The sequence below is a fragment of the Protomyctophum parallelum genome (genome assembly GCF_964188405.1).
Source record: "Protomyctophum parallelum genome assembly, chromosome: 9".
In the NCBI taxonomy this organism is placed as follows: Eukaryota; Metazoa; Chordata; class Actinopteri; order Myctophiformes; family Myctophidae; genus Protomyctophum; species Protomyctophum parallelum.
In genome coordinates, this window is record NC_139706.1 from 45361624 (window position 1) to 45375155 (window position 13532).

At 41.2% G+C, this 13532-nt stretch overlaps 2 protein-coding genes across 2 annotated transcripts in view; one reads left to right on the plus strand and one right to left on the minus strand.

The window, feature by feature from the left end:
* The window catches only part of LOC310864593 (uncharacterized protein), a gene marked incomplete at both ends in the record, with an annotated part of 1810 nt that extends 294 nt beyond the window's left edge, over window positions 1–1516 (plus strand). Inside the window, 2 exons of the mRNA XM_083773282.1 lie at window positions 1–198; window positions 1463–1516. The exon at window positions 1–198 is cut by the window's left edge and continues 294 nt beyond it. Coding sequence (XP_083629408.1) covers window positions 1–198; window positions 1463–1516 — 252 coding nt within the window. The remainder of the gene's footprint in view (window positions 199–1462) is intronic.
* A 699-nt stretch (window positions 1517–2215) lies between these two features.
* Window positions 2216–11442, minus strand: ech1 (enoyl CoA hydratase 1, peroxisomal). The gene is made up of 10 exons (XM_083772917.1): window positions 10980–11442; window positions 9292–9460; window positions 7710–7798; window positions 7074–7198; window positions 6783–6831; window positions 6079–6143; window positions 5267–5337; window positions 3770–3841; window positions 3490–3640; window positions 2216–2731 (listed from the first exon to the last, which is right to left on the minus strand). The coding sequence occupies exons 1-10, from the start codon at window positions 11014–11016 to the stop codon at window positions 2627–2629; spliced, it is 933 nt and encodes a 310-aa protein (XP_083629043.1). The 5' UTR covers window positions 11017–11442; the 3' UTR covers window positions 2216–2626.
* Between the last annotated feature and the right edge of the window lie 2090 nt (window positions 11443–13532).

A 13532-nucleotide genomic window follows, 5' to 3' on the forward strand; every position in this document is an offset into this window, starting at 1 on the left:
GCAAAAGACTCAAAGGAGGAAATACTGAAGGCTTTCCGGTTGTTCGATTTTGAAAGAACGGGCAAAATCTCTTTCAGTAATCTCAAGAGAGTTGCGAAGGAGCTGGGTGAAGATGTGACAGATGAAGAGTTGCAGGACATGATCGATGAGGCAGATCGAGACGGGGATGGAGAGGTCAACGAGGAGGAGTTTCTGAGGGTAATGGAGACCAACAATTTGTTTTAATTTATTTTGTTACAATGAATGTTGACTTCTCTAAAGAATCACTTATTAACGACCAATGAAATCACGTACGGCACGGGACAGCAGCCAACTAAGCACATACACATTCTGAGTTCAAGTTCACTTCCCAGCAGCCTCGCGGGACTACTACAGGTAGGGCGACACTCAAAAAAGACCAAAACAGTTCGGTATATATTGGTGGATATTCAGTATAGAGCGTCGCAGTCCCTCCCCCTTTCAGAACGAGTGGCCCAGGAAATGAATCTCAATGCATTTTCCTCATAGACTTTTCAGAAAGTATTTATTTAAAGACCTTTTAAGCGTTGTACGAAGCCAACTCTTGTCGTGACAAATCATGACAACAGACACAATATTTTGGACCAAACAAATAATTACAAAGAAGAAAAACAACAAAGTGTTTTTTTCTACTTTCTAATTCTTCGTTTGGTTCAACATATTGTGTGTGGTCATGATTTGTCACGACAAGAGTTGGCTTCGTCTGACACTTAAGAGGTCTTTAAATAAATACTTTCTGAAAAGTCTATGAGGAAAATGCATTGAGATTCATTTCCTGGGCCACTCGTTGTTCTGAAAGGGGGAGGGACTGCGACGCTCTATAGTCTGTATTTGGTGGGGTCACTGGGGGCCACGCACTAATAATAATTCACAAAACTAGCGTCATTTGGCCTGGGCCGGTTTAGCGGTCCAGGCACCGTGGCTGCATGACAGTGTGCATGACTGTGTCGCTGGTTCGAGTCCCGATCCCGACGAACTTCGCGGTGTCTTCCCCCCCCCCCCCCATCTCTCTCCCCGTTTCCTATCAAGCTAGTATATCTATCAATAAAGACAAAAAGCCCCAAAAATATATCTTTAAAAAAACAGCGTAATTTGCATTGTTGACCTGTTTCTAACATAAATTATAGCACAACTTTGGTTCAACTTCGACCCCTCTGTCATGGAACTATGGTTTTGTGCTGCTGCTGGCATAGTGATACTGGATACAAAAACTTGTTCCATGTGACAGAAGGCTCAAAGTTGAACCAAAGTTCTCTACGTGGTAGAAATAAGTCAACAATACAAAAGACCCTAGTTTTACGGTCCTTTGCAATGATGGCTCTGGGCTTGTGGCTCCATCACTAGCAGAATGTCATGTCTGTTGCATCTGTATTCCCTTCCTTCAGACTCTACCATGTATGTATCAATGAACGTGGCTTGTTGACACATCACCATCCCCTCGTAGTTTTGGAGTCGTTGGGAGGATGGATTGCTGGACTTGACAAAACAGCGTTTCTGAGCCTCGCGCTCGATTCGTTCGATTCGGGTCTTCTTCTATTGTATAGTATGTATATCATTGGATGGCCAACTCAGTGTCATGAAGGCACACCCTCGTCTCCGGTCGAGTCGAAAAGGCCAGCTTCTAAGGGTGGGCTGTATAGGGAAGTCACTTGAACAGCTTCTAAACAACAAGGATGTTGGACCATGGGCAGTCACAGCCTGAAAGGTTTCTGAACCCTTCCTCCAAACAAGGAAGGAATATAAAATAAAATAAGAACTTAGTCTGGGGAGCATCCGACGCCAAGTGCAGGTCCAGCGAGGTCCATAGATGGTGTGGCATGTCTTCTCCTTTTACACCACCTGCTTGGACCTGGATGTAACGTTGGAAGCTGGAGGGCCCAGCTGTCTCCCACGACTGTTTCCTGGATGCTGCCAGCCAGGCGTCTCTGGACAAGGGATAGACTGTAGCATCTCTTGTGCTGCCTTGTTGTAGGAATGGCGAAACTTGAGCCTGCCTGGTGCCTGGTGTTGTTGTGGCTTTGTGCAAGATGTGCCAGTCAGGATCTCGTCTCTGGGCATGTTTTTTTTCTTAATGAAAAACATACCATACATATAGTATAGTATGTATTTTAAGTTACATTTGAATGCATATATTATGCATATGTACATACATTAATAATTGAAGCCATTTTAAAGGAGGGAAATGGAGGGAATGGAGCAAAATCAAAATTGTTTTTAATTTTATACATAAAGATTTACCAAAAACAAAGTGCGATGTTGGCTCATTGACAATTCTGACTACAGGTACCAACACACACAATAAGCATGTTTTATAGTACAAACTACATTCCAAATGTCTTTATTTTTGGAAGGAGAAGTCTACTCGCCCACTGTCCCTGAGGTTTGCACATCTCAGTGTTTAGTATGGTCTTTAGCTAAATTGTTCAGTTTCTTCTTGGATGCAAAGTGTTAGTATCATCTCCTAGGGTTGACTTTACAGATAATAAACGAGATAAAGACTCATTCTTCCCAAACAAATACTGCAGGAAAACCATGACGTTGATTGAATCATCAGCAGAATAATCTAACATTCTTACAGTGTAAATCAATCACTAAGGCAGGGTTTAGTTTACAGTTTGGAGAAGGGTACTGTCTTGGGACTCTTCTTCTCCATGGAGGCCTGAGCTGACTTCATTACATCATGTGTCTGAAGCATACTCATATTCCAAGTGGCCTGGAAATGAAGAACAAGACAATTCATCAATTCATCATCAATCACAGCAGGAGATGAGTGTATTATTACGAGTTACCTTTGAAGGTCATACTTTGTCAAAGGAAAAAAAAAAGTACGTCATTTATATTGACATTTCCATGCTAAGAACTTAAGAAGTAAGAACCGTACTGCAGTGCTAGCATGGCTAAAAGGTAAAAAGGCATCCGCATTATAACAGTTCAATTCAGCCCGGAGACCAATATTGAGTGCAGGTATTTTACCAACTCTTACTCTACTATAACCTCAGTTTACCGTTTCTTTACCTCCCTCAAAATAAGTTAAACTCCCTAAAAAAAGCCTGGGGAAAAAACACAACATGCTATATTATGTACTAAAGACAAGGCGGCGATCCGAGCACTCAAAGTGCTCCAACATGTTGGCTTCATTTAACTTTTATAAATAAAGTACATCTATTTTTATCCACCCTCTCCTCATTTTTAACTTTTTGAGTGCTCAGATCGTCGCCTTGACTTTAGTATTCCAGTCGCACTGATCTTTGAAGCACCAGCCAACTTTACTTTATTATTTTTTGCATCTCCATCGAGCACCTGGTTGATTTTTTCTTTTTATTATGTCTTTAAAAGTTTATACAAGTCATTGCACTATGTAAAGATGTTTAAGTAATACTATACTATTTAGCCAAAGAAAGTCATACTCCTATATTGTCAAAAGAAATCAATAACTCTTTCCTACTGTTTTTCTTATTAATAATGAATTACCATGTATTCCAGTCCCTCTGCTACACTGTGGTCTCTGGAGTAAATGAGGTTGACTTTGGTTCCCTGTACAGCTACTGGGCTACGGCCGGCGATCTCACTGGCCATTTCCAAGGCTCCAGCCATCATTGCTTCCTTGTCAGCAAACACACGGCTAAAGAGTATATGAATTGTTGCATTTATAAATTATACAGATACACCCACAATCAGGGGAACAAGTGACACAATTTACCATTTGAAAATATATCAATGTTTCATTGTTTATATATGGACACACTCCTACCTGACTAAGCCACAGTTTTTGGCCTCATCCGCATACAACTTTCTAGCAGTCAGAGCAAGCTCATTCACGAGGCTGGAAATGGGTTAAAACAAGAGAAAATCAACAACATTGGCATGTAACTAATGTGTGAGTATGAGTATATTTGATGACATTTTTACAGAAACATTCCACATCAATGTGTTGTGTAACCACTGCTCAAAATAAATGTTTTATTCATGAGCGTCTTCCCCCTTACTTTCTTACCAGATACTGCTAAGACTATTCATACTCCTATTTTAGAGCCGAATAAAAGTCGGTTCGGCTATGTAGACTGCAATGTGACGTCATTTGAGGTTCGGGGGGCGTGTCCGTCTTAAAGTCGGCTCTTCGGTGCTACTGAAAATTTCTGACGAGCCGAAATCATTTCGGCACTACAGCGCCGAAACAGCGGTAAAGTATGAATCGGCCCTTAAGCAGAGCTAATCAGAGGCTTGCCTAATATTTTCTTTAGTTAGTTGCTGCGAGAGTGAGGTCTAGCCAACACCAACTCGGGATTCCTGGATCGCTGTCCTCTTTGGCAAACCCCGAACATGCTGAATTCAGCCCTCTGTGGCTGGAATAGATGTGAAGAAGAGGTATGGGTCTGACCACATAAGCCTAGCCACTAGTAGCCAGCCAGAGTACCTATAATCTAGATTATAGATCATTCCTCCATTCTGCCTGCCGATAGCTTGCCCAGTTGCTGAGATGTAGAAAAATGTAAGCTTCTCAGCTTCTTATACTTCTTATTTTCACTCTAGATGAGACTGTCCGCGTGACAAGACCGCTGGCTTATGCTGTCTATGGGAACAGAGTTTTTAGAATCCTAATATCTCGGATTCTTCTTCCAGGTTGCATTTGGATCAAAACAAGCTTGATTTGCAGCTCATTTCTATAAACGATATGATCACCGGTTACAAAATATATGTTTTGGGTGAATTAAATGACATTCGCGCGACATGTTACAGTACATAGCGATTTCACACTTCCTGTTTCTCAGTTTCCGAGAGAAACAGCTTTCAAAATAAGACGGTTAACATTGAAGTGAACGGCAACCATGGAAATCTACGAGTATCTATTCAGCCAACAGATGGCGCTCTTATTTATTACCTTATTCTATGCCCATGACGTGATTGATGACTTTTACACTGTAGGGCGCTGTTCTGGTTTCAATGAGTTTTGAGAGCTCTCAGACCACATCGGGTCACGTTGGTCACGTGACGGAAAGAAATTGTCACATGTAAGTGCACAGGACTGGAGTGAAAAGTCCACTGTAATAGCTGTCCAATGGAAAACAGCTCACGGAGCAAGGTGTCAATAACAGATTGTAACTTTCCAACAGATTGCCTGCCTGCCCCCCCCCCCACGATTCTTCAACATCCGTGTGCTCGTGCACGGAGCAGAACGAGTGCAAAATATTGTGATTTTTCCAAAAGGTAGTTGAAATATCACTATAAACCCAGGCATGGAAAGAGATACCTGCGACTGCCAATGACTTTAGGAAGTCTCTGGAGAGTTCCAACATCTGCTGCAAGACCAATATCCACTTCCTACAACAAGAGGAGAGGCTTACAAACAGTGCAGTGTTTTGTAGAAAACACAAATGTATGACACTTTTCATGCAAAATAAAGGCAATTTAATGCAAACAACAAGAAATTAGCACTCAAACATTTTGTGCTTTATACTTTTGACAGATATGTGCAAATATATGTTCATATGTATATGCATTTGTCTGATGTCAAACATCACTAAGACTAAAATGCATAGCAGAAATCAGAACACATTTTTGGAAATGTAGTAAACACATTTTCAAACATCGAAGGCTCTTTGGGGTTCGTTCTTACTAAATTTATGTCGACATATTGAGATGCATGCTGGGACACAGACCGCCATGTTCATCTTGGTGAGAAAGTAATAGTATAATGTCCCCTTTTATTCCTCATTTTACTACTGCCTCTACTGAATGCACAGATAAAACTATGAATGGCTCCAATCTGTTTCATCGTTATGGTTTGTCAGTGCCTACTGGAGTATTTAAGAAAATACAATGTATTGTTAAATGACCCAAATGTCTTGCAGAACATCTTAAAAGACCTCCTTTATCAGTTAAATCCCCTGTTTTAATGCTAAGGAATTGTGGAATAATTGTGGAATAAAAAGCAGTATTTCTTCTTTAAAGGCAGGAGAGAGAGTAAGGAGATTATATGCAACAAAAAGCCTCAGCCCTCAGGTTGGTAGAACCGAACCCGGGCCAGTTTATTTATGTGGTATGAGCTCGTAGTAGCCATACCTTGACTTGGAACCATGCGTCTTGGGTACATAAACGAATATCACAGGCTGTAATCAGGTCAACTCCTGGAATAAGAGGCAGCATGACAGATCAGCTTACTGAGTAGATGTAATATTTAGGATAATGGACTTGAAAAGCATATTGTCATTTTGCTGTTGCTTGTGCTGTGGTTGTTAGGCATTGTGGCGATATTGAAGAGAGGAGAGTCCGCACACAGATTTGCTCCAAGGTGTTTGCTTTTTATTCAAAACACCATAATTGATACACAACGTTTCGGCCGTGAACGGCCTTCATCAGGTGATAATCGGCAGTATATGTGACAACTCCCTTTTAAACCCAGTCGTCACATCACGTGACTGATGACGACTGCATGGGCAGGTGGTTCACTAACACCAATAAGTGACATGACAAAAATTATAACAATATATGAATCACCACCACAGCAAGTAGGATTACAATAAGACAACAGTTTCAATAAAACTTGCTGGTATTTTTGCTTGTTACAGACTGTTTTAGTATTTTTTAAATACATTTTTTAAATATTTTATATATTTGAGATTTTACATTTTTTTGTTTGTTTTTAAGATTTAAGATTTAAAAAGCTTTTGGTACCAAAAGTAGTTTACAGTTTGGGCAATCTGCTCCAAAATAGTATTAGTCAGTCAGAACAATATCAAAAGGAACAGGTATTGTGGCGATATTACCTCCTCCTACACAAGCTCCATGGACTGCTACCACCACAGGTTTTGGGCACTTTAGAAAGAAAAGAGAAAGTTAAATCATACTGTAGATCCAACCTAGAAATGTACACCATCTCCTACCTAGAGCAATAATCCATAACTGTGTACCATAGGTTCTTTAGTTTGATTCAGAGGGTCAACTACTGTGAGTATTTAATGTGTTACTGAGTGTGACTTGATGATTTCATTATTTTCCCCTGAAAAGGCCACCCAGCCACAATACACCGGTACACAGTGTCAGTGTGTAATCATCACCTTCTCTATAACAGAGAATGTCTCCTGGTATTTGGCTATGATTTTTCTCATGTTCCAGGAGGTTCTTGCCATGTCATCCCCCTCTGGCTGAAGTACATCACTGGCCATGTCCATCAGGTCAATACCTAGAGGCCCCACACACACACACACACACACACACACACACACACACACACACACACACACACACACACACACACACACACACACACACACACACACACACACACACACACACACACACACACACACACACACACACACACACACACACACACACACACACACACACACACACACACACACACACACACACACACACACACACACACACACACACACACACACACACACACACACACACACACACACACACACACACACACACACACACACACACACACACACACACACACACACACACACACACACACACACACACACACACACACACACACACACACACACACACACACACACACACACACACACACACACACACCAAAAAAAGCAGTTTTGTTACATAACGGCGTTATAAATAGAGCCCACTATTACTACTACTAGAGAACACTGGATATTATGCAGGTGAGATAAATCATCTTGAAACAAGCACTAATATTTTTAACAACTATATACCTGCAGTAAAAGACTTCCCTGCTCCAGAAAAGACCACCACTCTGCAATCTGGGTCTCCGGCTATTTGGTTGAAGCAGTCCACCATTTCACTGGTAAAGAAACAGCATGTTCATGTTAAAGGCGTAGTGAAATGGAAAATATGTTAAAACACATGTAATTTTGTTACCCAATTTTGTGCCTTGAGGGACTAGTTCATGCAAAAATGGCTTATTTTCTATCAATTAAACACCCCAAGAAGCCTTGAATAGATGGAGATTGTTGTGTTTTTTTTCACATTCCAAAGGCAATGATTTGACGACCGGTGCTACCGAGTACTAGCAGGAATCTTTTTTCTTTTCTTGACAGTACAGTCTAGTAGTCTAGTCCAGTGTTTCCCAAACACTGGGTCGGGACCGATTTGTGGGTCGCAGACACATTTTTATGGGTCCCTTGATTTTTTGTTTTGTTTCCTATGTTTTGTTTTTAATTATTATTTCAAAACATAAAAAAAAAAACATTTCCAAGAAAATGAAACTTTTCATGAATTAAAAACAGTAATTTCATGAAGAAATCAACCTTGTAGAAAAATAAAAGGTCCTTTTGCACACCTACAGGGACAGGTGCATTGGAGGCTCGGAGCAGGCAACCAGTGCTGAGAGAAGGGAGATCCCGCCCTCTGTCTTCACTTATAGTATATAGCAGCGGTTTATTAAGCAGAGTATACCCATACTCAGCTTAATAAACTGCTGCTATATAAGTGAAGACAATATGCTGTGTGCAACGAAAAATCTAAGAAATTCCATGAATTAGGAAACGAAAAGGTTTCTTTAGAAACCAAGGTTTTGTAAGTGAGCGAAATACTTCACTCTATGGGATGTTTGCTTGCGCAAGGAAACATCCCATAGAGTGAAGTATTTCGTGAACGAATACTTAACAAAACAAATGTTTACAAAGTAGTGAATAGACAATCTACAAGCACACAATGTGGCGCGAAGCGACCCGTTGTGAGCTTGTAGATAATTAGTAGGGATGCACCGATCCGATACTCGTATCGGAGATCGGCGCCGATCCAGGCTAAAATTCTAGATCGGGTATCGGATCGGTGGCCGATCCATTATCCGATCCAATCCGATAATTATGTGTAATTACAGTGTAGTATTGACAGTATAACATGTGGAATGCAGCCAGGCTAGCCTGCGCACACATTAACCTGGTCTAATTGTTGCACAGTTATTTAATAAATAATTCAGTGCATTTATATCTGTGTTTGTTACATTTTGTTTTACAAAGTTGGGAAAGTAATGTTTAAGTCAAGCCTTGATGTTGCCTTACACAAAATAATGATTCCAGACTCCACACAGTGAGGCATACAGCTTAATAGGTTATTACGTTTCTTTGTGGGGGGTATCGGATCGGTACTCTGTATCGGCAGATACTGGACCCCCATGTATCGAAATCGGTATCGAATGCCAAAAAGCCGGATCGGTGCATCCCTAATAATTAGATATGCCATTTTCACTAGTTTAGGTCCCGGGCAAACGTCTAATCTCTCTCTTTGGGTCTCGACCTGAAAAGGTTGTGGAACCCACTGGTCTAGTCATACCTCCAGAAGGCCCTGTTCATAGCGTTGCGTTTCTCTGGTCGGTGTAGTTCGACATGAGTGATGGACTCCGCTGGATGATTGATGGCTAGGGTGGTGAAGGGGGGGGTTGGTCCCCCGGCAGAAGACATACTTCTGACTGCACTGCAAAGGGGGAGCCACAGGCGCCTTTCTGAGAGAATGAGGGATTAGAGTTAAAGCCTAACAAAGCCTAGTGACAGGAGGTTACACAAGGACAGACACTTTCCCTTTCACTCCAATGTAATCATGAGGCTTTCTGCAGTACCTTCAAAATAAATAACCATTGCTTCTGCCATCTTTCTATAGTGTTTTTGAGGCCTTCACACTCGTGTGAAGTGAGGGGCACCGAGATTTTTGGGGACATGTTGATGTTCTCATTTCTGTGAAAAATGAAATAAATGTATTACAAATGTATTTATTTGCCTGGGGAGCGGGAATTTATAGGCTCTAACATAGTACTTGGCTGGCCGGTAACAGGTACGGTCGCCCCAATTCCATCGCGCCCCCGCTTTTTTCCAACCACCTCACTCCAACCGCTCGGTGCGGCGGTTCTTGTATTCTTTCTTTTGTTTTACTGAGAATACGGTTAGAAATACGTTTGGGGTTAGGCATATTTTTACTGGGTTTAAGTTTAGGAATAGGGTTAGGTTTAGGCATAGTTTTACTGAGGTTAGGTTTAATTAAGCATAATTTACTTTATAATATACCAGGCAGTGCAGTTCCACCAGCTGTACGCCCGAGGCGAGTTGGTAAAGGGGAGAGTTGTCTGGTATTCGGCTGGCCTATGCTACGACATAATTTTGGAAAGCCATGCATTGGAGGGGCTATAGCTACCCTCAAAAAACAACTGAATAATATACAGTAGCCTATAAGAAATACAACTTTTTAAATGAGTAGTGAGTGGAACACAATAGATAGATAGATAGATAGATAGATAGATAGATAGATAGATAGATAGATAGATAGATAGATAGATAGATAGATACTTTATTGATCCCCAAGGGGAAATTCAGGTTATCCCAAAGCTCGTACAGGCATGTTAGTTTAAAAAAAACACATCACAAAAGCAGGGGGACACACATGTTAAGACTAAGCGGGAATAAACATAAAAGGCATTAAAAAGCATTTAAAAGGTGACAGTGGGGATGATTAAAAATCCTTTGCTATTGCACTCAGGCCCATAAATAACTAAAATCTAAAAAACCTCAGTCCAGTTCATAGACCTAGCGGCTGGCCTTCGAATTGAAGAGCCTAATAGCTGTTGGTACAAAAGTTCTCTTGAACCGGTTTGTGTTGCACGGCACTGAACGGAGTTGAATAGGAGTTTGCCTGTAACAATATATATTTTTTCAAAATACAAAAAAGGGTATACACTAGGGTTCAAAAAGGGGCTAAATAGTGTTAACAAAATACAGAATGTGGATGACCCTGTGATGTTGGTTACGTGTGAATCTGTAGGATCAGGATGTAACTTGTAAATATCACCTTTCACCTAAATAAACAAAGTGAGCTAGCTGTTGGGTAGCGTTAGCTTCTAAAGTGAATGTATAGGCGATGTTGTTCATGACATGACCGTCTTGATCCAAGATCGGTTGTCACTTGTCAGTTTACATTAAACGCTGCATCCTAAACCTATGATATGTTAGTGATTCATCACGGCGCACACTTACTTTTCATGAGAGCTGACCTGACAGTGAATGACAACATTGCCCTCTCAATGAGTCCAGAGTCCTCCTGTGACTCTGTTTGAACAGTGCAGGGTCGGTGCACCGGTGCAGATTCCTTCCTTCTGTCACAAATGGCAAGGTTGCTGCCCTCAGTGCCCTCACTGCCCTGCAGGGTGCATGTGATGATGAGCAGCTGAAAAGACACTCCCCGTTCAGCTTTTTGAATACCCCCCCGTCTGTCAACTTTAGCCTACATCCACATCCAGCTGCTAACTGTAGCAGCTACTAGCTAGTTAGTATACTCTAATGTAGAAAAGTAGCTGGGTCCACCAAGTCCTAGCTTGCATCTAGCACAGAGCAGACTCAAGGAAGGCGACTGTATTTAAGGTTTAAAAAATTCAAATGTTGCAAATAACATTGCAGCATATGCATATCACTACGTGACATTCATGTCGTCTAAAGTTAGTTACCTAAAAAGTGCTATGGTGTCCGACGAGGCTCAAACTCGGCTACTATACGCGTAGCGTTGTAATATGATCCGGAGGAACTGAATACAATACATATTTTCTCTTCGCAGACGATGAGAATGATAATGTGGTTTCATTCACGTCTGTGGTTCTTCTCACAAGTTTTAATTTCAAGGACCCGGGTCCATTTGGTTCCATAACTTCCATTTGTGCAAGTGCTCCAGTGAGTCGTCACAGATCGACCTACGGTCCAATTAACGCATTGTCAATCATGGCTTAATGTTTGTTAGGACAAAATAGCTGATTTACTCGTCTACATATGACATAAATTCTCCTTTCATTGTCAATGGCATTTCATGTTTGTGTTAAACTTGCCACAAAAAGCCGATTTGTTCAGTCTTCAGACACATAATGACAATTCTCCTTTCATTGTCAATGGCAAATGTGACACGTGCTGGGACGAAAAGCTGTATATAGGAGGTGTTAGCGCCCCTTAAAAAGGATATTATATTCCTGTTATATTAATTTGTATTATTGTAGTTCTACAAGCAAGCACGTCAGTGCATGCAGTGCAGGTGGTTTCAGAGTTACTTCTCTGAAACAAGAATTACAAGTAAGACGCCTGAGTGAGGACGAGAAGCAACCTCGCCCCAAAAGGGCAAGAAGCCTGCACTGGCCATATATGGAGCGTGTCTTGAGTGTACAGGGTTTGATGAGGTCAGATCAACATATGGAATATCAGGTCAGCTCCATATATGGAGATCAAAGGGTGGCAGCAGGGCAGCGTCTTGAGTCTCTTACTCAAGTAACATCAAGACTTCAAGAGTAGATCCCTGATGTCATTGTAAATGCAACCTGCTGTCACAATTAAGCCCATATATGGAGATCCCTGATGTAATCAATATTAGTATATAGGCTATGGATATAACTAGACGGACCTGCCCCAAAGTTATTTGTGCAGCCGGCGAAAACTAGAGTTCTCAACAGGCCCGAAAATTAAGGCCCAGCCCTACCTGGGCCCTCATCAAACCCTGCACTCAAGACACTGCCCCCGCTGCCACCCTTTGATCTCCATATATGGAGCTGACCTGTTCTGACATTCCATATGTTGATCTGACCTCATCAAACTCTGTAGGCTACACTCAAGACACGCTCCATATATGGCCAGTGCACGTTTCTTGCCCTTTTGGGGCGAGGTTGCTTCTCGTCCTCAGGCGTCTTACTGGTTTTATAGGAGCTTGAAATTCTTGTTTCAGAGAAGTAACTCTGAAACCACCTGCACTGCATGCACTGACGTGCTTGCTTGTAGAACTACAATACGGTATACATCTTAGTATAACAGGAATATAATATCCTTTTTGAGGGGCGCTAGCACCTCCTACAGACAGCTTTTCGTCCCAACACTGTCACATTTGCCATTGACAATGAAAGGAGAATTTACGTCATATGTGTCTGAACAAATGGCTTTTTGTGACAACACAAACATGAAATGCCATTGACAATGAACGGAGAATTTGTCATATGGTAGACGAGCAAATCAGCTATTTTGTCCTAACAAACATTAAGCCATTGACAATTAAGTGAGAATTTATGTGTCTGAGCATATCGGCTGTGTATGAGCATATCGGCTTTTCTAAACATTGCATCCGTTTTAATTCAGCTTGGGGCTTATATAAAATGAAATAAATATTATTACAAGTTACAAATCAGAATCTATACTTTAAGGACAACTTCAGTTTTTTTCAGGTTCATGTTTTTATAGAGTAAGTAAAGATGAGCGTACATTTTGTTTCATTTGCTGCATTTTCATTTTTGACAGGGGCGGGGGCATTCGAACATGGTGCTAAATGTTTTATTTAATGTTATAGCAATATATTTTATTTACTATAGTCCTACTATAGGCCTACCCCATAAAATTACATCTGGCCACAAAAGATCATAGGATCTATTGAATGTCAAGGGGGAGGTGGACAGACATATTGATCCTACAACACAGTATGGCATACCCCTAGTACGCCTCTTCATTCAGTAGATTCTGTGATCTTGTGTGAGCATATGTAATTTCCTGGGGTCTAGGACTAATAGTAAA

What these genes read in the sequence shown, in the direction of transcription:
- ech1 (XM_083772917.1), bottom strand. Translation starts at nt 11,016, where the DNA reads ATGTTGTCATTCACTGTCAGGTCAGCTCTCATGAAAA. An exon ending in TGGAGCTTGTGTAGGAGGAG is followed by an intron (nt 6,144 to 6,782) that starts GTAATATCGCCA and finishes CTCTTATTCCAG; the next exon opens with GAGTTGACCTGATTACAGCC. An exon ending in ACGCATGGTTCCAAGTCAAG is followed by an intron (nt 5,338 to 6,078) that starts GTATGGCTACTA and finishes CTCTTGTTGTAG; the next exon opens with GAAGTGGATATTGGTCTTGC.